General features: G+C 41.7%; 1 protein-coding gene across 1 annotated transcript; it reads right to left on the bottom strand.

The window, feature by feature from the left end:
- Positions 1–25,349, bottom strand: TTC33 (tetratricopeptide repeat domain 33). The gene is made up of 5 exons (XM_081930023.1): positions 25,197–25,349; positions 23,767–23,996; positions 11,219–11,300; positions 7,311–7,442; positions 1–2,316 (listed from the first exon to the last, which is right to left on the bottom strand). Exons 2-5 carry the CDS (start codon positions 23,985–23,987, stop codon positions 1,960–1,962), a joined length of 792 nt encoding a protein of 263 aa, XP_081786149.1. The 5' UTR covers positions 23,988–23,996; positions 25,197–25,349; the 3' UTR covers positions 1–1,959.

The raw sequence follows: 25,349 nt of genomic DNA, 5'->3' as shown, positions 1-25,349 counted from the left end.
TTCTCATAGTAAGCCAACTTTAATTACAACACAGGAATATTCAGTGACAAACCTAGGCATGCAAAACATAATCAGATATGAAATTAGGATAAAACGAATAAAGCCAGTAGAATGGATAAAATATCAGCTAAAGAACAGTGACCGATGGCTACTTCTTCATGAGACTATCTGTTGAAGTTACATATCTGAGAGGGAAGTCTTGATCTTCTGTCCTCTTTAATTCAATTGCTATCATACTGTGGTGCATATATGAAAGTCACAACACTGAAACAAAAAAGTTCTGGCAAGCTTAAATGAATTCAGGATGACACTTTCCATGTTCAAGCTGGCAGGAACAAGGACACCAGCAGCAGCTTAGATTCTCCTGAGGTCGTTTATGCAAAATGTCACTGTAGCTCCCAGATTCCCAGTCTCTCATAGGGTACAATCCTATGCATCTTTATTTGGAAATAAGTCCCTTTAAACTCAATGTGACTTACTCTGAGTGATCATGCACAGAAATAGGTGGATTAAAGTGATGACTAGGTCAATTAGAAATGTGGAACTATTATGGGAACAAGGTGATTTGAGTCAAAGACTTCATTGATCTGTGGGAAACTATATGAAAAACCTTTCATATGAATCTTATGACAATCAATGGACCTTACAAAGCAATTTTTTTCAACCTGCTATGCACTTATTCAAAAGATTATTAATTCAGGTTTGTATAACTGAGTTTATTCCAAATTTTACTGTCAAACAATTTCTCAATACTGGCTTTTAAAAAGAATTTTAAATTAAGCGTGGCTACCAAGATTTCATGGGATGACCTGAGAAGTGCTACTGTGGTGCAGATCTCTTTACAAAGAAATTTGGTTCGAGATTACAAGGGAATTTACAGAAAAGAGCACACTTACACATAGATCTTATTCAATATACTAGAATTTCATCGACCCTGACCCAACAACTTGGACAAATGGCATGAACACGAGGGCAAATATTATGGAGGGCATTGCATTTTATCTTGTTTCTTTGCAGATTCTATTTCATTTCATTTTAAAATTGCAGTAGTAAAAACTAGTTGTTTCCACAACCTAGTGCCCAACTTGTTCCACACCCTGGAAACAAGAAGATGAGCAGGACAATCCAGCTTATGAACATATTTGGGTAGTCATAGCTACAATATATGTACTCCAAACTTCTGTTGACCGTTACTTTACTTTTTGTGAAGAAACAAGACCTGTTTCTTGGAAGGGAAAGAAGGGAACAATTTGCACCCTGTACTCCTCACGTGCATCCATTCAACTGCAAATAGGGAATTCCTTTGTAACTGGATTTTTTTAAAAAAAGAATTGAAGCATCTTGTATCAGAAGCAACATCTGATACCATAAACTGCTGCAGTAACAGTGGAATCTGATTAAATCAGATCTTGTCGCCAGAGGCTTTAAGTTGAAACATGTTTGGCATACCATGTACTGCGATAGGTTTTTTCCCCTAAGCATCATTTTGAGACTCGGCCTCCACCCTTTCCCCTTTCTTTGTTTTCTGTTCCTGTCCCTTTGGTGCTGCCTCCTTTTCCCTCCTGCTCATGACAAGAATAAAGTAAGGCAGAGGAGGAAAACCTAACCAAGGGCTGTTTATGGGACCAGGAATGCACATTTTCCCAGCTTCCAGCTCAAAACCATCATCTCCATCTCAGGAAACCCAACATGTCCAGGAGAAGCCACCTCTGTCTCCATAGTGCTCTGTCATATTTCCAGGGCACTGCTGTGGCCCTTAGGCCCTTTCTCCCCTACCTTGAGATATCGGTAGTGAGGGGTTCAGGAAGTAAAGTGAAACAACTGCAGCTACTGAAGCTTAACTCGTTGGAGGCAGACGAACTCCAGTGCAAGATGATCCAAAAACAGGCTACAGCATGGGGGAAAGTTGGAAAACAGGATTTCAAAGGCACGGCTGTCAATCAGCAGAGTTGGTGCCCTTTACCGTGCTTTGATAAAAACGGTACCGTCAGGGGCTGTTGTTGCACATTCCTTCTTTTCAGTTACCGTCTCAACCTCCCCGGAAGCAGAGACGATGACAACAGTTTTAGAGGCCAATGTGGCTTTCTCTTTCTCGGCAATGGCTGCACACACCGCTAATATCTCGTCACTTTCAAAATCGTAATCCGGGATTGCTTCCTCTGAAGTCTCTCCCTGAGATGCCGTGCTTTGCGTCCCTGTCTCAGCTTTGGTTGCTTTCTTCTGCTGCTGTAATTTCCTCGCCCAAGACAGGTCTTCATTCCACAGTTCAGAGCTTAGTGGACAGATATGCAAGGCAACCTGGAAACTTCGGATGGCCTGTAATGATGAGCAGGGACACAGCACAGTGAGAATTTGCCCACATGAAACAGACACTCTGGGCTCAAGAGATTAAGTCACATCAATGAGTAAAACATAAATGCCAATAGCAGTCGTTACAGAACCTGATTATTTTCAAATAGTAGGGTCCACAGAACTGACTGCTGAACTTATGGGATATGGCCAAATCCTTGCCACAAACTCACTGGTGGCTTTGGATAAGTGTACTAATAATTCTTCACATTTATAAAGTGCAATTCCAGTCTTAGGGCTGATGCCCAAGGTCAGCTGCAAATAACGGGAGAGCTGCGAATTCGTGTGAGACTGTGATTCTGAAATCTGCTATCTTCCCAGATCATAGAAGGGAAACCACTACCTCCACTTCTTACCTGTAAAAGCTGAATAATGTAGCAAGGGTGAATGAAAAATTTAAAAATGCATTACAAAAATAAGCACATCTTGCACATGCATCTGCTTCTTACAGTTTTAGGGTATAAGCACCAGCTGTTTTAGATACTTCCTTACAATGCAAAATAAAGAAGGCATTGTTTTGCGTGTTGGTACGATACGATACGATACGATACGATACGATACAATACAATATCTTTATTGTCATTGTCCCTTGCGGAACAATGAAATTGAAAAACTACATAAAACTACATAAAAACTACATAAAACTACCACAAAACTACATAATACCGCATAAAAACTACATAAAACTACCAAAACTACATAAAACTACATAAAAACTACATAAAACATTCAAAAACCCCTAAAAACTCTAAAACCCCATTTTAAAATACACTATACTACATAGACCCCTTATGCTGCGTTTAGAGCCAGAATTGCATTAGCATAGAAACTGTTTTTCAGGCAGCTAGTCCTGGCCTTTATAACCCTATACATTCTTCCAGAAGGCAAAAGCTGAAAGAGATCATTTCCGGGGTGCGTACTATCATGTGCTATCTCTGCCGCTTTCTTATGGCACCTGGCAGCATAGATTTGATCTAAGGTGGGAAGAGTGCACCCAATAATTCTCTCTGCAGTCTTTACAACCCTGGATAGCATTGTTTTTCCCCTGGCCGTGCAGCTCCCAAACCACACGCACAGACCATAAGTTAGTACGCTCTCCACAGTGAAATGGTAGAATGCCATCAACAGGTCCTTTGAGAGATTGTTTTTCCGGAGGATTCTCAGAAAATATAACCTCTGCTGTGCTCTCTTCACCAGGTCTTTGCTGTTCTCTCCCCAGGTTAGGTCGCCTCTCAACTCCATTCCCAGAAATCGAAACACTGAGACCTGTTCCACGCACTTCCCCTCAATACCATACATTGGCATTCAGCAGATTTATCCTGTTTGGTGACTCAAAAGCTTCCACACATTGACAGAAGGTATTTCATTGTACAGGCCTCTGTTAAAGCTATTGGAACTGCTTATAACAGAGCTTTCCTTCTGCCACTCCAAAGGCAGGAAAACAGATTCCTGCCCCAGTTGTCATTGCAACATATGCATTCCATATGGAGATGGATTGGTCCCAGCAGAAAAGAGCTGTGAACCTTGTGACTTCTGTGAAAGAAATGCTGAATCCCAGATAATAACTATGGCATGTTTGTTTTTCGTCTTGATCAACTGCCTTTGGTTTCCAAGGGAGAAAGGAAGAAAAGTGGGCGGCAGGGATTTGCATTTGAAGGCTACTTGCCAGCACTCAAGTTTCTGAACATGCTTGACACGCCAAATGTTTGAAACAGTGTAGCTTAATTATTTCAGTGTAGCACCAGTCAACAGCTGTTAGCATCAAGAGGCTGCGGAACTGTGAGTAAATATGAAAATATCCGAAGTATTACAAAACAACTCAAGAACGCTTTGATTTCTTTCTTTTTTAAAAGTTCCTCAGGGCATAGGTTTGTCACTGTATAACTTGGTCAGTAAAGTACCATTTGCTTTTATGAGGCTATAAATTGTATTACTAAGCACCTTTGTTCTAAGAGCACATTCTAGACTAATGCCTGCTATTGGATAAATGGACATTTCCATAGTCAGATGTAAGTCTGCCAAGGATGATAAAATGTAACAGGATTAGCATAGCATTAAGCAACCTGACTCCCACGAGTCAATTAACTCTAGCCCCTGCCAAAAACATCCTGTAAAAATCTGAATTTTCAGAATGAAGAAACTTTGTTTCAGGACAATGCCTGAAAGCTAGAGAAGGGCTGATTACAAAATCAAAACTGGGCATCATTTTGAGAGAAATCCTGAAATTATATTGATAGGGTATCTACAAGAATGAATTAGAAGAGCCAGATGCTTTATTGCAAATTTATCAGCAAAAGCAATCCTTGCCAAAGGTTGAAAATGGAGAGACAAATTTGGTGGGGAGACAAAGTACAGTTGGCTACGTGAATGGTAAAATTGCTATCTGTTCCAGAATTCATTCCTGCCATAATTTAATTGAATTTAGAATCCTTAAAAATAAATGGCCAATTCTCTCTCTCACACACAACACCCGCTTTCAGTTGCAGGAATAATATATGAAGGGAAAAGCTACATAACATGGCCTGATGCAACATCTGTGTTTGAGCACCCAGGACTCCACTGGGCACTACTGATCCACCGGAAGTCACACTAGTCACCTATTTCATAGGGAGAAAGATGATCTCCTTGCAGCTCTATCTCCCCCCACTTTCTGCCTGAAATGCTATCAACTCACTATTTCCCCAACAGTTCCAAATGTGTGTGACCTGCATGGCTGGGTCAGAAGATGGGCTTCACACAAAGGGCCACACCTCTCTGCATGAGAGATACCTCATAGAATGTATTCAATAGGGAGTGTCTTTTGCACAGTGTAAACAGAGCTAGGAAACTGATTACTAAGTGGCTTTGTACGCATCACTTACAACAATATGTATACTTGCATCTGCAACTCAGATTATTTAATGTACTGTTTATTATTATTCGTTTATTATGTTTATATCCCACCTTAGTAAACTATTTATTCTGCAGGACCCCGAATAACCTGTACAGTGGCTATAGATCTATCGGTAAATGGCTCCCTGCAATTTAATGGTAATAAGGCTAAGCAATTTTTCTGTTCTCTATGTTACTTCGTTGGAGTCATTTCTCATCCCCCAATCAGTATGATTGGTTTTATCATAGTGTCAGATTAGCAAAACTTGACAACATGCACATTTGATCTGAATCATCATTATTCTCTCTCTCTCTCTCTCTCTCTCTCTCTCTCTCTCTCTCTCACACACACACACACACACACACACACACACACACACACACACCGTTCAGAGTTTTCATTTATATTTACAAATACAGAACCACAGAATTGTGGAGCTGGAAGGAAACGTGAGGATCATCTTAGTTCAACCCCCTGCAGTGCAGGAATATGCAACTTGTGCCATACAGCGATCAAACTCGCAACCTTGGCATTATCAGCACCACACTCCAACCAACTGAGCTATCCAGCTTGCTTATAAATGGTAAGACAGTCCCTTTTGTGCACAGACAACAGATTTTAAGACAATTATGTTTCCCCGCGGTATCTTTGCAACATGTAATGTGCACGTGTAGTTTGGACATCAATCCAGGGCATCAAATTCGACTGTTATGCCTGTGTGCCTATTTTCACCTGTGAAATATTGGATGGCATGGGAAATTAAAGGTTTCTGAATCCAGAGACACCAGCTAGGCAAATGGATCAAGTTCAAGACTCTGAACCACCAACAGGGGCTGTAGGGCTAGGGTTTAGACCCAAATAGGAACTTTCCCACACCACCACATGCCTCTTCATCACACTTCACTAGTCCCTGCAGGGCAGGGAACACACTGGGAGGGAGGCTATGGAAAGAAGCAGGATGGTCAGTCTTCAGACCTGAGGGTTGGCCCTTTAAAGGGTGGAGCTCAAATGAGGCAGTGCAGAGAAAGTGGTTTAAAGGGTCTCAGTTTAGTCTCAACCTGAGCTAGTGGCTCCCTTGGAGCTATCCATGGTACTGCAACTTCTGACCATTCTTGCCTTGCCTTGCCTCCTCCTTCTCTGTGAGATCCAGTGTGGGACCAGAAAACAATACTTAACATCCAATATACATTAATAATGATAATAGTTGGAAAGCATAACTTGACTAGGCCTCCCTCATGTTACCATGTGCCAAATTTGCTGCTAGGGAACTGCACTCAAACTGATGTGAAGATGCTATTCAACTTCCTGGTTTACGCTGACTTTTTCTTTTGGCCTACATTTTCACACTTCTTCCTTTAGCTCTTCTACAGCAGAGCCAATGCAAATAAAAGGACTGCCTTTACATCTGTTTCTTTCTAACCTGAGTAGCTTTTCCCTCTAACAAAAACATCCAAAAGGGTTCATCAACTGCATTAGTATAAAAATCACAATATGCTGAAGCTGATCTCTTATCTATTCCAAGAACAGGTCTGACGTATTTTGAGAAAGCATTTTTATTTCGGATAATTTCCAAGCTGCTGAAACAAATAAAATTTCCTTTGTTCTGCTTGCCTGACAAATGGCAGAACAAATAACATCCATTTCTTCGAATAATGCATAAATTACGCTGAAGCAAAGTGCTTCTTTGAAACACAAGGGATATTTTCTTATTACTTTTCAAATAGATGATCAGCAGAGAACTCTGGGATTGTTTTTGGAATTCTCCCATAAAGGCAGCCATAGTCCCAAAAGCTTTTGGCTATTTATAAAAATGAGAAAAATTGCTACATTTCATCAAAAACATCACAAGCCCTCTCCATTGTCGCCCAAGGCTGATTAGTGGAATCATCTATCTATAGTTCTCAAGCCCGTGTGTTTGAAACTTGCTTGCTTTTAAAGTTTTTTATTGTTCTCTTTGGGATATCTGGTATTCTGATCTAAGGAAGTTTAAAGATGATTTCATGCACTGTGAAGGTCGCAGCAAGATATAGCTGTATGTCTGTAAACAATTTGGAATGGAAGATGAGCCTTTCTCCTTTTTTATACTTACCAGTGTGATTTCTCCTAATCCAAGCTGGGCACGTCCCAAAGTTTGCCATGCCTCCCAAGAATGGGGATCTCTTTGGACAGCCATTTCTGCAGCATGCACTGCAGGGAACATTTCATGTAGAGACATCAGCACCTAGTAAGGGGATACACAACAGAACAAACCATAAACTAACCAATTATATTGCAAAAACGCAAAAAGAGTTCAAAAGGCGAGTATGCAGAGGGCTTGCAATGTAGATGATTCTGGAGTCAGTTATGAGCTATGTAAAAGGTAAAGGGACCCCTGACCATTAGGTCCAGTCATGGGGTTGCGGCGCTCATCTTGCTTTATTGGCCGAGGGAGCCGGCATACAGCTTCCAGGTCATGTGGCCAGCATGACTAAGCCGCTTCTGGCAAACCAGAGCAGCGCACGGAAACGCCGTTTACCTTCCCGCCAGAGCGGTACCTGTTTATCTACTTGCACTTTGATGTGCTTTTGAACAGCTAGGTTGGCAGGGACCGAGCAATGGGAGCTCACCCCGTTGCGGGGATTCGAAACGCCAACCTTCTGATCGGCAAGTCCTAGGCTCTGTGGTTTAACCCACAGCGCCACCCTTATAAGCTAGGTAGTTACCTCCAAAAGAACTGTCACAGAATCCTAGAATTTTAGATTTGGAAGGTACCCCAAGGCTCAACTATCCCAACCCCCTAAAATGCAGGAATCCTGCTCCCAGCCATCCCTGAGTGGGCTTGAACTACCAAGCTTCTGGTTCAGTAAGATGCACTGGCCCACTGTGCCACAGGGAAGAGGGTTGACTCTGAACTGCACTGATTTTTAAAAGCACATAAATGGAGTCATACTTATGCAATTTGCTCTTGTCCTAAATGCTTTCTTAAAAAGCAACACGGTAGTCAGTTTGACGATCCGCTTCGTTAACCAGTTTTGTAAACAACGTAAACCCAAACTCATACCAATACAAATACCAGTTGGGATTCCAATGACCACCACTCACAGAGAACTCTGTATTTAGCCTGAACAAGGGACTATCAGAATGAACCACCTACCCAGAGTAAATTGGATAAAGCCTGGAGGAAAGAACCAAAAATTATCAGTATATTCAAGATAAGTAACAGATTAACCCTTGCTTTTCTTGCACTGAACACATGGCTGACAGCATATGAATGATTAGTGAAGACTATAGTGGAATAAAGCAGATATTAAGTGGTTCCCAGGAGTTCAATTTTTTTAAAAAAAGATGATTATACTGTACATCTTAAATATATGCTCAGTTAAAATGAAATTTGAATGTAAGACAACCATATGGAAATCTACATCGCAGTTAACAAAAACAAAGGAGACAGAGGGTCAGCCCCTCAGTCCCCAGCCCTTAAAACTGAGTGCAAGTCCTGTTGCCACAACCACCACAACCTTACGCATATCTCTCCTGCCTCTAAATTAGCAACTTGAAAATCAAATGGATACTTGTCTAAGGGCTACTTTTTCCCCTGAGGAAGCTGGTTGCTTACTGCCTATCTTAACAATTTCTCTCAAAAATCAAATCTGGAATCTTCAATCAAACTCACTGAGCTTAAGAATGCTGGCCAAAGAAATCTGCATGCTGAGGTCAAGCATGATCACGAGTATTGTACAATGCAGTGGAACCTCGTGTTACGTACCGTCCGCCTTACGAATGCTTTGGATAATGAGCTCCACTAACCCAGAAGTAGATGCCTCTACTTGAGAACTTTGCCCCGGGATGCAAGCGAAGTCGCGCACCAGTCGCGCAGCAACGGGAGGCCCCATTAGCGAAAGCGTGCCTCATGTTAAGAATGGTTTCGGCTTAAGAATGGACCTCCGGAACGAATTAAGTTCGTAACTGGAGGTACCACTGTAGATCATATATAATGTTATGGATGATACCGTAGTCCAAGAATTAGCTAGTCCTCACAAGCATTAGGATTAAGCTCCTGGGTCTACAAAACAACATCCTCTGTTTCATCAGGATTGATTGGTTGAACTCATAGTCCTAATTTTAGACAAACTACTCCATTACTCAAGTTCTACAATATGCTCAGCTTTTAAATTTTTGAATATTTAGGATTGTTATCAACATGGACATATAATTTCCATCTCACACAAAAACACTGTATCTCCCCAGTAACTACCAGACCTTGAGTTCTATCCAATTAAGTCATTCCCCATACCCTCTGGAGCAAATATAGGTGTACAGGGGAGGAGAGGAACAGGAAATTCAACGAGGGACCACAATGTCCTAATTGGGTTCAACCATTTGTTTCTGGAAAGTTCTGGTCTCATTCAGCAATGAGGAAAGAAGCGAACCCTATCAGATTCACTGTCGCTTTCACTCAGGCTCATTTTGTTTGCTCATCTTGTCCAAAGAGGACTTGCGCAGGAACATTGTACCAGCTGTCAAGTAGAAAAGACTTAACAGAAGCTTCTATTTCATTTGGATGTTTGCAGAGCGTGTGGTAGATCCAAGTCTCTGCCAAGTATTAATTCTTCCCACAAAGCATTGGGAAATGGGAACAAATGGGAACAATTGCAGGATACTGCCGGTTGTAAAAACTGGAATGTGGGAAGCTCTTCCCAGGACTTGTTTGTTCATCATCTAGGTCAGAACAATGAGCTCAGAATCAGAGTCCTGCTACATTAAAGCCAAAATTGGAAACCAGCAGCTACAATAAAACTTTCGCTGTCTGCAACAATAATTTTTTTTGCTGATTCTTCACCTCTGCCTTCCGATTATATCTCCCATGAGACAGATGCAGCCTTGGACACAACAATTCTATATCTGATCTTCTGCACACCAAGCAGTCACCTTAATGTTGTCAGTGACAAATAATGCTATTGTGGCATATTGCTTGGGAGAAACAACTCATTCATATTTATCCTGTTGATTCAAAATTCTATTGATGCTAATGCAGTTGCCAACAGTCTTGTTAAGTCAGGAGCGAGGAACCTATTTCCCCCCAAGATGAGATTGGTAAGCGAGAAGGCAGCGAATACGATAATGTGCAGATGCAGGCACTGAAAATGCGCTTCAGTGGGTGTGGAGTTGCACTTGGATATGTGCGCCCTTGGACACAGCTACATGCCTCCCATGGTTATGGTGAAAGAAAGCACAATAAAAGCACTTGCTGCATTACAAATGCTTCATAAATTAAAACTGCAGGCAGGGCAAACAAGTAGGTTAGGATGACACCATCTGGCAGGTTTACTAAAACAGAGCAGGAGCCAAAGTAGTGCAGACACAGAGGCAGCCAGAATGTTTATGGCTGAGCACTGGCTTGATTCAGAAAGTTGATACAGCATCGCCTGAGCAATCGAGATGTGGTCAGACATCAAGAGATGTGGTCAGGGAGTTAAAAGGGGTCTCATGGCTTCCGTTGAGGTGGCTGTGAAAGCGCTCATACATAGATTTAAAGATCTTGGACTTATGATTTTTCAATGCTGGTACCAGCTATTAATTGAAGAAGCTGCCTGTGTACTCAGGGATCTATTCCAAGTTTGTGAGTAGTGAGAGGAGTCATTTGTAGATAAAACAGCCATGCAAATAAGGTAGGAAGAGGCAGCTCAGGGCCATCATATTCTGATGAACCACTGTTCCCTCGCCCCACCATCCCCTCTAAGCACAGAAACCAACTGCCTGCCACTACCATGTGCCATGCATCCAGCTGACTCCTAAGGGAAACATTGGCAGCATACCAGTCCTTGTCACCCTCCTGCCCTACACACACTATTGGTAGAGAGGGTGCTGCATGTGCAATTAACCCAGAAAAACGCATACAGACTTATTCGGACTACTTTTAAAAGTCTATCTGCTCTGTGTTTTACTTGCATCATGGCCTATGGTCAGAAAAAATAAATTCACAAATTCTTACTCCGCTGAGGCTCTGTCATGCATTACCTGTGATTTCATCTCATAGAGGGTAGCATCTTCTGGAGTTAATTGAAGTGCTTCATCCCACTTCTGAATAGCCTCCCGGTACCTGCAAGTTGTTAAAACAATAGTTCATTCTTACTAGATTTATGGGTGTTTCAAAGGCCGGTATTCTTACCTTTTCATTAAGAGACCAACATTGCTTTGACTAGATATTCATTCCAAACATCTCACAAATATAAATTAATGTTCCATCCCACCACCCCATGAAACACAGGGGGTAAAAAAAAAGACAGCGCAATTGCAATTTCTTATTGTGTATTTTGCCAAACATGGTTTAGTATGCATTTGAACAGATGCACATAATTGGTGGGAATAAAGTAGGCCTCCGCATGTGACCTCTCAGCCAAATCTGGAGCCTACTCTACATGTTTTAGCCATTCCTGGCGTCAATGCAATAGCAAGTTCTCCTATGTCCGTTGCAGAAAATAACAGACTGTTCCCCTGCTCGTGTGTATGCACAGAGCCCCTGTGCAACTATGCTCGTGTCTTCCTTTCAACTGAAGCAACTAATTCATGTGTGAAAATCTGAACCTGTGGAGATATACATATGATAAAGTGCACAGAGAAGCCCTGGTGGATGAATAAAACTTTCTTTCTTTTTTAAGTGATTTAATTTAAGTTAAATCACTTAAATTAAAATTGAAAAATATGGGAAGAATTTGCTGGAATAACAAATTAAAGTGGAATACAAAAAGGGAGATGTGAGGAGGTCTAAGAAATAAGTAATTGAAGAGAAGTAATTTGAGATTTGTATTTTTTCTTTTTTCTTTTTGTGTTTTTCTTTTTTCTGTAATGTGTTTTGATGAAACTCTGAATAAATATTATTTATAAAAAAAAGAATAAAACTTTCTTTTGGACCTTGGAAACCCCATCCTCAGAAGGGGCAGCAGAATCTGGATGAGTATGTCTGAGGGAAAGACGCACTAGAAAAAAAAGGGAGTGATCATTTAACTGCATTTTGTTAGCTTCAAGCTGTCATCATAGAATCACAGAACTGTAGAGTTGGGAGAGAACTCTGAGTCATCGAGTCCAACCCCCTGCAATGCAGAAATCTCAACTAAAGCATCCGTGACAAATCGCCATCAAAGCTCTGCTTAAAAATATCCAAGGAGAGTCTACCACCTTCCGAGGGAGTCTGTCCCACTGTCAAGCAGCTCTTACTGCCAGAAAGTTCTTCCTGATGTTTAGTCAGAATGGTGAAACAAGATTTTGATGAGGTCGTTCTTTCTGAAACTTGGCAACGAAAGTGTGCTAGTGTGGTACTGCACTACCTTTAAAATTATGAAGGCATCCTATACAAATTTTTTTGCTGTAGCAACTGTATAAATAAAAACTAATTTATAGCCCATCTTAACATTCCACAAGTGCTGTTTACTTTAAATGGAAGGAAAAACCTTACAAAATGAATAATTATAGAGTTTCATGAGAAGTATACAATGCATTATAAAGTGAGTTTTCTATTTTGAAAATGGGGTGGGTTTTTTTACAGGATTGTACAACTTTTACATTTTTTATTAACAGCTGCCTCACAATCATATCTCACATTCAAATGTAAAACATGCAATTATTATTTTTAAAGAAAGAAAAAACCACAGGAAAAACAGATATTCTTTTTTTTTTAAGGACAGAACACGTAGAGAACTGAATGTTGGACGTGCTACTGAAAATATCTGGAGAACAAACAAACACCACAAGGCTGCAAAATTGTCAGGGCAATGGCTGATTAAAACCATGACTTTTGAGCTGTAATAAAAGTTAAACTCTTTGGGGGCTTATATAGTCAGCAAAATGAATGAAAAAATGCAGGCCATAATCCATGCCAAGCAAGAAGACAACGTATTTTTCCATGAATAGGGGGAAAAAATACTTGCATACACTTTTTAACAAGGACAAATTCAGCACAATGAATAAAGTGCTGCTCTTCCAGGTCAGAATCTGAAACCTTTGGGTCTAGAGGCTACTACAGAGGCCTCAAACATTTTGCCAACACAAATGATGTGGAACCTAGGGCTGTGAAAGGAATTTGACATAGCATCTCCTCCTTTCCCTGCTGCCTCCCAATCATATGATAAAAATAGGGTTTTGAAAACCCTTGGCGCCTCAGCGAGGCACCGAGTTCTGTCCAACATTGGAGGGGCTCATCGCGTGTGCATGGCATCACACATGTGATATCATGAGTGTTGGGAGGAGGCCTGCTGCCACTGCAAGATTGGGGGTGGGGTGGGCGGCTCAGCCCTGTCCCCACATATTTTCCAATTCCAAAGCATATCAAACAATGCGAAAAATAAAAATAAAAAATTCGCATGCCAGCATTGAGAGATGTGTATGAGAAAGACTGGCATGGAAAAGTAAGGAAAGGTTTAAGCTATCTTTTCTAACCCTAAATTTCAAGCATGGTTCACCCATAATGGGACAAACATGCCTAATGGCGCATACAACTATTTTGCTGCATATGCACACACTGACTCTTCACATCTCAGCCATTATGTAGAACTGGCAGAGGGGTTTGTGAGATCTACATCATTCCCCAAATTGTTGCTTAGAGGAAGAGGGTGATGGGAGAGGACTGGTTTATTTGCTGATGATACTACAATGGGCTTTAAATCTATAATACAATAGCATTTTCCCTTATGCTTGTTCCCGCGGCAGGTTACGTCCCGCGGTAACCCGGAAGTACCGGAACAGGTTACTTCTGGGTTTTGCTGCTCGCACATGCGCAGAAACGCAAAATGATGTCACACGCGTGCGCAGAAGCAGCGAATCGCAACCCACACATGCGCAGATGTGCCACGGCGGGTTGCGCTCTTTTCGTGTTGAGAATGGGCCTCCGGGGTGGATCCCGTTCGCAACCAGAGGTACCACTGTACCATCTCCATGCCTTTGTAACATTACCATCTGCTCACTACCAGATCCAGAAATCACCACATGGCAGCAGAGAAATGCAAGTGGGTTATGTCTCCATTTTGTTGCTTAAGATCAAGGAAACAGGCTGAGAGACCTCACACATACACAAGGAGAAATTGTGCGACCAAAGCGAACCTCAGGCCAACACTGTTTCTAGCCCCACATGAAAAGAGAAGGCAGCAAGGGGGGAACTGTGCCAGTTATCTCCCGCTATCTATGGAATCAACTCAGGTCATCTTTGGAGTACTGCTGCTTCCCAGGCCACAAAGATAATATCAGAAGCCAAAGGACGCATGAAGCTCCTCTCGCCAGCCTCATCTCATCCAGAAACAGGAGCAAGGAACCACGGGTCCTTCCATCTGAACTGAGTTTTTTAATGTTACCTCTGTGATGTGCACTGATGAATTCAGACTCCTTTGCAAGGAAGTAGTATGAGAAGGTTATGAAAAGGGCATTAATTGGCTTTGCTCTTACATAAAAGGAAACATTAAATAACATTTCCTTGTGAATAAGAACCAATTACCACCTCTATCAGCAAGCTGGAAAATCAGAAGCCTGAAAAACTCTCTCTAAAGGCCAATTTCACACACGCACAAAAAACCCCAGCAACTTGTCCATTAAGATTTGTAGATGCATGTAAACATAGCTTTGCTGGATCCAGTCACAGGCCCAGCTAGTCTAGCAGTTTGTTCTCACAGTAGCCAACCATATGCTTGTCGGAAGGCCACAAGCAGGACACAAGAACAACACTCTCCCACTCATGATCCCCAGCTACTGGTATTTAGAGGCATACTGCGTTTGACATAGTGTTATAAACTCAGATATATAGGCGTCAAATGGCTCCTTTAACCAGGGTTGTAGTCAACTAAACAGAATGTCTAGTTGCCATTTTTGGACTAGACGGCTCGAAAGTTGTATTTTTCAATAAATTTTTTGGTTCCTGAAATTCATTCTGACTGTGCAGATAAAATATAACAGATAGAATTATACAGGATGTGTTGCACCTTCAGGCATGCACCTCTGGGTGGTAGAGATGTCAAGTGTCATCGTGGCGCCCGGGTATCTTCACTTGGTCACAAGCCTTGCACCTGGCGAATTTCAAATGCTGTTCTGGTACAAGAAACAGTGTGATGCCATCACAACTGATAGTCATGGATGGATGACAAAGAACATAGCAAAAGCAACTCCCACTTCTTCTCAGCTCACCAGATAACCCAAATCTTGAAAAACCAAGGCAGACTGCAGTTCTGAAACATACTCAGACCTATTGTTGGAAAATGTTTGAGGGAATTTGGAGCCTTCAGTGCACACATCAGCATTCATGGTGGAACACTGCCAACAGCAAGCAGACTAAAAAACACAGATCAGACAGCATTTTTGCTAAATTTTAAGATACACAATATTAATCTTCTTTCTTTAAAGTAAGGTAGCAGATAAACAGACATCTCTGGAGACTATATCTGGAATGCCTGAAGTTCTCGTGCTTATAAATATACAGGCAATCTACTTAACTCCAGCGGCGTCAAACATTTCAAACCATTTACACATAATTCCATGGACCTAATATTGCAGTAAGAATTCCATGAGCGCACACTGGACTACATATTATGTTTTAGTCAGTTATATTGATGTAGCTGATATATTACCATATATAATTATGATTCATCTACATAACACTTTATGTTTATAGCAACAACTTTGATAAACATAACAATGATCTCTGATATATTCACTTGGTGGGAGGGGGGGTGAAACACACTCCAAGTAGACTTTAAAAATCCTAGTTGCCTGGTAGTCTTTGGTACTGCTGGAATTTTAAAGATTTCTTTCAAACCACTTTGAATGTTTTGTTTTTATGCCACTTTTTTATTACAAAGAACTTCTAAATAAACTAAAATAAAGTAGACCAAATATCTAAAATATTATGCTATGACAGTGGTACCTCGGGTTACATACGCTTCAGGTTACATACGCTTCAGGTTACAGATTCCGCGAACCCAGAAATAGTACCTCAGGTTAAGAACTTTGCTCCAGGATGAGAACAGAAATCGTGTGGCGGCAGCGCAGCGGCAGCAGGAGGTCCTATTAGCTAAAGTGGTGCTTCAGGTTAAGAACAGTTTCAGGTTAAGAACGGACCTCCGGAATGAATTAAGTATGTAACCAGAGGTACCACTGTATCACTAAGAACTGAAAACATTTCTTTCACTCTTCCAAAGTTCAGGCTTTGGTGAGCCTTAAGATGTTGGGAGCCACTGTAGGCACAAAGGTTTGCTTTATTTACTTAGAAAATTCGTAATCTGCTTTTGTTTTCCAAATTGAAACTGCCAAGTTACAAAACAATAAAAGTAAAATAATAGTAGTAGAGCAACGAAACAGCAAAAATCCAGCAAAAAAAAAAGAGATACACTCCCCGTTTCAGACATTTAGTATACCTGCTTTGAACACCTGGTCTGATGCACCTCAGATGGGAGGAAACTCCATAGGCACAACAGCCCCCTCTGAGAGAACTCAAACAACTGTAGATGGCGAACTTGGCTTGGTACCACATTGTTAAGAAGTTGGCCAGTCATAGTGCCCTGTCTCCCGCCCCCAAATACACACATAAAAGCTCTTGTAAGTAAAAAAGAGATCTGTATGCAGGCAAATAACGGTATAGGCTCAGCAACAGGCACAAGGCTCAGGAGCCATGCTTCAGGAGTTCAGGAGCAGGGCAAGAAGTTCAGAACTGGACAGAGACAACGAAGCTGTCCCAATAAGTTTCCCATGCCCCACCCACCAAGGTGTGGCGCACTCGCTCGCCTTGTGGGAATGTTGGAATAACAAATCCATGTTCCTTCACGTAGTCTGCCCCATCTGCAAAGGTGGCACCTGATTCTAGGTGACAAGACTGCACCCCCTTGTTTGGGCTCCTGTTCAATTATTGACACCTCCGGTTCCTCCCTGCCCCCCATAGCTGCTTCAAACCTTTACCAGTTTCCACTGGGCTCTCTGCTACACCCATAGGAAAGTTGGGGGGGCAGTAAGGTTCCAACTATTCAGGCCCCGCCTTCTGGTTTTTGCCCCTCCTCCTCTTTCGAGTCTGCAAATCCAAAGCCAATCCTGACAGCACTGAAGGCTTATGTTAACAGCATCCTAAGGAAGCAGCTTGCCCTGTGCCGCTTGTTAAAGGGAACTATTGTTTTTCTGTTTCAGACTAGTGCTGCTATATTTCTATCTGACAAAGAAACTGCAGTATAATCTCCATGTCCAATACTCTCATGTACAGGCACACAATAAATTAATGAAAAGCCGGGTCAAAGAACATTGTGTGAAGTTTATCACTCTTAAACTCGTCATAGTATCTGCTATCCGATAAGAATATCCTGGTACAACCTTCCCAGGTCGATAAGAAGGGCAATATTATTTCCATACAAGTCAAATCTACTCGCAGAACATTTATAAACAAGGAGATCTCAGGAGATATCAAATTGCAGATGTCCGACCTGACAATGTCTGTGGGCGTCGGGGCGGGGGCGGGGGGGGGGGAATGAGGTTTCCTGGCAAAACCAGACCAAGACATTCATAGTTAGCATTTCAAAGGTTGAAAGAGAACAGGATAAAAGACCCCCCTGAAAAGGAAGCTGTTTTCTTCCTTTTATCTCTCACAAATGAGAGGTTCACCTTTTTGTTACTCATTTCTTTTTTTTAAGAGAATGATTCTGAGAATGATCTAGCCAGATTTCCTTCTATAAAACACAGAGACACTGCAGGACTTGGAGAAAAGATTTTTTTACTGACGGGGCTTATCTTTTTAATTGGCCATTGATTATATACATCAGTGAAGGAATGGCCTGTGGCCACACCACAAAAACCAAACACCAGCAAAAAAAATGGTTCCAAAAGTGACAGGACATGGCACTGCTGATTTAGCTGGCAGCATTCTTCCATCTGAATCACAATTACTTATTACAGCAGGGATGAACTGTGATTCTGAGAAACACAGTGGTGTTGGAGGCATCTCTTCGCTGAAATAATGGACAACTAAGTCTTAGGATGCGGGTGGCGCTGTGGTCTAAACCACAGAGCCTAGGGCTTGCTGATCAGAAGGTTGGCGGTTCGAATCCCCGCAACGGGGTGAGCTCCCATTGTTCGGTCCCAACAGTTTGAAAGCACATCAGAGTGTAAGTAGATAAATAGGTACTGCTCTGACGGGAAGGTAAACTGCGTTTCCATGCACTGCTCTGGTTCACCAGAAGCGGCTTTGTCATGCTGGCCACCTGACCCAGAAACTGCCCGCGGACAAACGCTGGCTCCCTCGGCCAGTAAAGCGAGATGAACGTCGCAACCCCAGTCATCAGCGACTGGACTTAACAGTCAGGGTTTCCTTTACCTTTAAGTCTTGGTACTTTGGTCATATTCAATTGTGGGCAGGAAAAAGGTCTCTCTTAAAAGGTGTGAACTCAAGATCACTTATGAGGAGGGTAAAAAATAAGAAATAAAGGGATGGAAACTAATCTTTTCAGTATGTGTTTATGGGTGGAAATGGGGTTTCAACCCACATTGTGTGGACTAAGGAAAGGCAGTTTTATTGCTTTGATTTTATATCCTTCCTGCACCTTCCATTTCTAAGCTGTTGGTGGCAGTTGATTAAAAATTGCCTGGCAATGTTTGTTTGTTTGTTTGTTTGTTTAAGGAACAAGAAAAAAACCCCATAAAGCATATACAAAAGTAGTGCAAAAATTAGAAATATATAAACATGTATTTCAGAAACAGATTGTGATACAGCATAGCTAGATTATATCACAAATGATGTCACCACTTTTGGAGGTTTGTTATAATACACAATGGGCAATAGGTTACAAGGAATCTAATGATTGAATGATGCTACAATACGGCAACAGGCATACTAAATGCACTCGTTTGGAAAGCAAGTTACAACTAAATCAATGATGCTCGACTATATCGAGCCTTATGGCGCTATACAGCAGAATGTAAGCTTTCTAAATAAATAACAACTGTCTTGCACTGAATGTCATGAGTCTATCCTGAACAGTATTTTAATCTGAATGGAAACTGCTCCATATTTTAAAAGGCTGCTGTCTACACATGCATTAACACATTGGGAATCTATAATATTTGGTGTCTTAAAGAAGTTTTCATGTCACTGGCAGATGTAAGAGAGGAATAGGGCAATCAAGGATATAGACCCATGGACAAAGGGAGGGTTCAAAACCTAATTTCTCCTATTTATTACTGTATCACAATGACAATGAACCCATCTATCAGGAGACAAGAGCTGCAACTCACAAATGGAGTCTGTACAGAAAACAACACTATCAAACATATTATGAGAGGAGGCACTTGGCACATGAAAACCACCCTTCTGCATTGTAAGAACAAGTCCAGAGATATCATCGTAACTGCTGAAATGGACTGGATCAAAACAGAAACAAAGAAAAATCAGAAAATCCTGAAAAGATGAATTTATATCCCAAATAATCCATATCTTTGAACCCAATGTTGATGGCGTAACTCTGGCCACAGTCACAACAATGACTCTATTGTCTGAAAAAGGAAGAAGATTCAAATGAAAGGCCCAACACAGATAGAATGCTTTCTTATCCAGAGTCAGATTACTGGGTCCATCTGGCGCAGGACGATTCACACTGATTAGTAGAGGATCTCCAATATTTCAGAAAGGTGTTTCTCCCCACTCAGCTTGAGGTGCCAGGGACTGAACCTGAGACCTTCTGCATGCAAAGCAGATGCTCTTCCACTAAGGTACAGCCCCTCCCCTTCCACCTAAGGGGACAGACACACCTGATTGCTCCACAATCTTTCCATAGATCACTTGAATGGAGCTGGCAGACCACCAGGGGTCTGTGGGCTGTAATTTGAGAGCCTCTGCCCTAGACCCTGAATTCTATCCCCAGGGCCCTGCAGAAAAGCTGTGAAACTTATATTGGTAGTAAGTAGGGGGGGGGGGAGACCTAGCTTTCTCTGGACAATGACACTCACTTTTTTCTGAAAGATACATATGCCCCCACACTCACTTAGCTCATTTCCTGTTCAGTAATGATGGTTCTCTTGGGTATCATCATGCAATTTAAAGCTGTGTGTGATTCAATGACTTCTACTTCTATACAGAGGGTTTGGTCATTTAATTTCTCCTGAAAAGAGAGATGGCTCATTCTTGATTTCAAGAACTTTTAATAGCTGGGGGCAGGGACAGCTGCTTTGCAAAGATGAGCCGCAAATAAATGTCCCACCCTTCATCTCTTTTGTATACATTTAATAGTTTAGTTCCCAGAAGGTATTTCCCCCCCAACTATATTCTACTACTGCCATGGTAACCAATAGCACTGCAAGTGCATTTCATTTCTCCTTAGAAGCAATTGTTGCATTTGTGCTTTATTACCCTGGACAAATGCTCTTTGGGGACCCACCGCATGAGCTCATTCTTACTCTTCCTTGGAATCACGGAAACTGGAAACAACCAAGACTTGTTATCACCATAATAATCAGAGGGTTGAGTCTCCTAATGAACAATTACTGTTCATTAATCAAGTGCTATTCTGAAACATCTTAGGTGACGGGATCTCTCATCATCTAGTATAGGAAACAATTCCCAAACACTTACAAGCATTCTCTGGACATGTAACAGGCCACGTATAATATCCAAGTTTGCCTTCAGAAATAATGTACTAGCTTAGTGGGCTCCGGTGATGTTAGCTCCTAAGGTTGTGCAGTCTCCCCATTTTATTCCATAGAAAGAGTTTGCAGGTTTTACAGTTTACAGGCTTACAGATTTTTAACGCCTGAAACTACCATCCTTATGCCATATCACATACATAACAACAACAGCAACTCCCCATGTTTGCCATGAGGTAGAAGGTGGGCTGCTATTCAAAAGAAACAAGGGTCCAAAAAGCATTATGATTAATATGGATACTGTACAGCTGACTTAGAACATATACAAAAATCTGTACATCACTGCTCTTTGTTGGTATTGCTAATGCTGTGTTTTTATGGAATGAAATGTAAATGAACAAGAAAGAAAGATTCTACACAATTGGTAAAAATCACATAGTAAAGTTTTTCCTGGGCTGTACCTCTTCAGTCTCCAAGCACAGAAATCTCTACAAGACACAAGGCACTTTTTGTGTGTGAGAGATTTACATACACACGGGGGGATAAAATAAAATATTTTGGTAACTAAGCAAAATTTTTAAAATGTATATAAATATATGTTACCATTGCAACAATCTGTGCAAACCTAAATGCTGATGTGTGGAGGATGTTCAAGTTCTTTTTAAAAGTACTCCATGTTTTCCTGAAAGCACACTAAATAAAAACTTTTCTTAATGTCCAAAGCCTGATATTTTGAACTCAAGTTTCATTCTGATAATGAAAGCTATTAAAATCAGGAAAGATAAATCTATAAATTATTCTGATGAAAACCTTTGTATGCTCTACAAATTACAGTGAAATGAGATTTATTGTATGGCCTATAGAATCTCCAGAATTATGTGTATTCAAAAGCAAGCCCCAATATGTTCAATGGGTTTCCTTCTAGGCAAATGTATGACTACAGTACTGCTCCAATCTTATCCTTGTGAACTAGCCCAGTTTGGTATTCTTTGCATACAACAAGAAGCAGGCCTGTTCTCCCTGCTTCTTCAGGTCTGAATAATCACTCAAAATGGCACTCCATCTTAAATCTACTCCCATCTTCTGTAGAAAGTAATATGGCATTCTCTTCTCCAGATATCATCAAACTTTTCCTTCAAAGAGCAGCCAATGAAGTGGGGTTGGACAGGAGATAAAGTTCTCCAACTTATAGCAGAGTAGATAGGAGCAAAACTTGACACAAGGGCTCTGCTTTCCGAAGCAGAGTAACATTTCTTCTAATGAGTGGCTTGCCCAGATTGCTTTAACCACTTGGGATCCAAGTCACAGTATCCTATTGAAATTGCAACTTAAGCTACACTTAAGCCTGCATGCAACTGCATGCCATATTCTTAACTGCATAACATTATTATGTGCTATTAAACAGCAAGTACGTTTCTCCCGAGATTATTTGGTTCATATCACATTTTCATATTACACTTGTGCAAGAAGTGTCAGCTTCCTCAACTGATTAAGCAACTCTTAACAACTTTGTACTCTGTCAATGTTCCCCACATTTAAAAGTAATTGGTATCCAGGAAAGAACATAATTTCGTTACTCTCAAATGATCCGGCATCTAATGTACCTTTAAGCCAAGAGATAATGTTTTATTGGTATCATAACGTTCTACGGAAGGAAACACGTGCTTGGAATTAGCAACCATAATGGCTTCAGATCTCAAGAAAAATGAAGTTCTTTACGCTGTTCCTATATCAAATACAAACTGATTGCATAATGTTAAACAGCTCTGACCTCCATGATAATTTTTTAATAACCTGAGCAGCAATAAAGTACACAGGAAGCAAAACTGTTAACAGCGTTTATGTCTATCAATAGGCCAACAATTACTGCAACACACTATATGTGGGGCTTCCATTGAGCTTAGTCTGAAAGCCATGGTTAGCACACCATGCTGCGGCATGATCACTGACAAGATGGTCTTGCTCAGAGATGTACACTGACTGCCAATATGTTATTGGGACAAATTTAAAGTGTTACTATAGGTATATAAAGCCCTCAAAGGCTTAGGGCTGCCTCACCCCATCTGTGCCCACTTGACCACATAAATTTAAGGATCTGGCACTTTTACAAATGCTGAATATTAATTCCACATTTGCAAGCAATCAATCTTTCAGCGTGGCCACACATACACACTGGAACTCCCTGCCCATGGGTGTTAGAGAGAAGTTCTGGCAGGGCTCTGATGGGTGTGTGATGGAGACAGAGGGGACAGAAGGCTGACCCAGGAGAGGGGCCAGCAATTTATGGAGTTTGGTGCCACCCGCGAAGCAGGAACCAAGATGGGGGGAAGGGGAAGGGTCTGAGCAGTCAGAGACATAAGTGGGGGCACAGGATATGTTAGAAGTGGAGGAAGAGGCTGATCTTCCAGGAGGTGGGTTGGTTGAATCCCCACCATCTCCCACCCCACTGTCTCCTAGAACCAGGAAGGCTTTCTGTGTAGAAGTCTCAGGTTACATGTGTGGACTCCATTAAGTGATGTTAGAACGTAGGTCAGTAATGTATCCTCAGCACCTAAAATAAATCTCTCAGTTTATTTCTAGGCCACCTATCTAGATGACTTTCTATTCTTTTCAAAGATCTCGTTAATCAAGAAATAGATTTAAAATTGACCCTATTTCTAATCCTCAGACAACACTGTATTAAAGAGGTCTTTACCACCATCTAGTGGCTAATCAACATTACTACTACTAGATCATGCCCCCAAAAATATTTTTTAGATCCATACTCTTTTTTTGACCAGACAATGGAACTTCCCCCTCCTCTCCCTGCTCTGGCCCTACACCCTCCTCAAATCTGCTCCAGAGGATTGGGGGGACCCTCAGAACAGATTTAGGTGGCGCACAGCAGAGAGGAAGTTTCGTTGCCCAGCCAACACAACCTATACACCTGAAAAAAATCCATCATAATATTTTAATTTTTCAAAAACCATCATCTTTACCTTTCATTCTCAGCCAAAATTGCACCTTCATCCTTCAGATGTTTACTTTTGGCCACACAGTCTTCCAGGAGAAGCCCCTTTTTTCTTTTAGTGTCATGGAACCATTCAGCTTCATCACTGTCAGCAAGATCCTGCTCATCAGCAGCCTGAGCTTCAAATTGCTGAGATGTTACCTTCGAGACCTTCTCACCAATCTTCCTCTTCCACCCAAAGGAAGCCATTTCAGAAAGCTTCTGGGAAAAAAGGTAATTTCAATCATTGGGCACCATTTTGTTTTCACACAAACTGTAACAAATGACAACTGAAATTAGCTGCGACAGAGGTTAACTTGCTCAAAAGAGACTGATTTATGCAAATGAATTCTGGCCGTGGTGTGACTTCCACACCAGCCTTGCAAACTTTAAAGACTTGTCAAAAGAGGAAGGTCTTCAATAGACATCAATAATAACATTAGGAATACAGTGGTACCTTGGGTTACATACACTTTGGGTTACATATGCTCCAGGTTACACACTCTGCTAACCCAGAAATAGTACCTTGGGTTAAGAACTTGGCTTCAGGATGAGAACAGAAATCACTTGGTGGCGGCGTGGCAGCAGCTGGAGTCCTCATTAGCTAAAGTGGTGCTTCAGGTTAAGAACAGTTTCAGGTTAAGAACGGACCTCTGGAACAAATTAAGTACGTAACCAGAGGTACCACTGTAGTAATAATAATAATAATGGCAGCAGAGGTATTGTCCCATCTAATAATTAATGGGAGGGTATTCCAAAAGGTAGTCTATCAAATGTAATAATAATTGTGATATTACAAAGATATTTGGACCAACTTTCAAGCAAAGGCTGAAAGGGGAAGGGAAAGTCTACATCAGGAACAAGGGGGTATGGAAAGGAAGACCAACACTGGGATTGGCTGGGGGTTCTGCCACCCAAGGCAGTCGCCTCACCTTGCCTCATGGGTGGGCCAGCCCTGTCCCTACATTTATCAGAGAGGGGTGCAATACAGTGGCAGTGAAGTATCAGTAAATGGCAATGGCTATTATGGGATGGGGTGAGGGAAAAGAAGCCTGCACCTCCAAACTTCCACTGCCTCCTCAACCTACCTCACAGAAACTAAACCAGAGACGAAAAGTGGAAGGCTTTAAAGGAAGGCACTTCTCTCCTTCAGGAGGCAGAGAACAAGGTGCTCAGGCAGCCATTTGTCTCCCTTGAGAATATTCTATCCATGCTGAATTGCCTTTTTAATGACACCCCGCCTCGCCCCCAAAGCGCGCGCCCCCACTATGCTTTTAGCGGTTCTTATCTGTAAGCCGCCTTGAGTCCCTGTCAAGGAAAAAGGCGGGTATAAATAATAAAAATAATAATAATATAATAATAATACAGGGGGAGGAGCGGAGGCATAATCCCCAACTGAAGAGGGGAGGCGATATTTACCTGGAGCCCCCTCCCCTCTCCAGCTGTGTCACAGTCCGAGCCGGGTCACACCTGATTTTTCAGCTCCCCGGAAGCGGGGGAGGGAAGAACCGGAAGTAGTCGCGCTCAGCCGGTTTGGGAAACCAATGTCTATGGAAGACCACTTCCGGTCTA

Source organism: Podarcis melisellensis (genome assembly GCF_964234715.1).
Source record: "Podarcis melisellensis genome assembly, chromosome: 11".
NCBI lineage: Eukaryota > Metazoa > Chordata > Lepidosauria > Squamata > Lacertidae > Podarcis > Podarcis melisellensis.
This window is presented reverse-complemented; position numbering and strand designations above follow the sequence as displayed.

Coding starts and splice junctions, on each gene's coding strand:
- TTC33 (XM_081930023.1), bottom strand. CDS start 23,987: ATGGCTTCCTTTGGGTGGAAGAGGAAGATTGGTGAGAAGGTCTCGAAG. Junction 11,301..23,766: donor ATTTTGGCTGAGAATGAAAG/GTAAAGATGATG, acceptor AACAACTTGCAG/GTACCGGGAGGCTATTCAGA. Junction 7,443..11,218: donor TCTATGAGATGAAATCACAG/GTAATGCATGAC, acceptor TCCCCTTACTAG/GTGCTGATGTCTCTACATGA.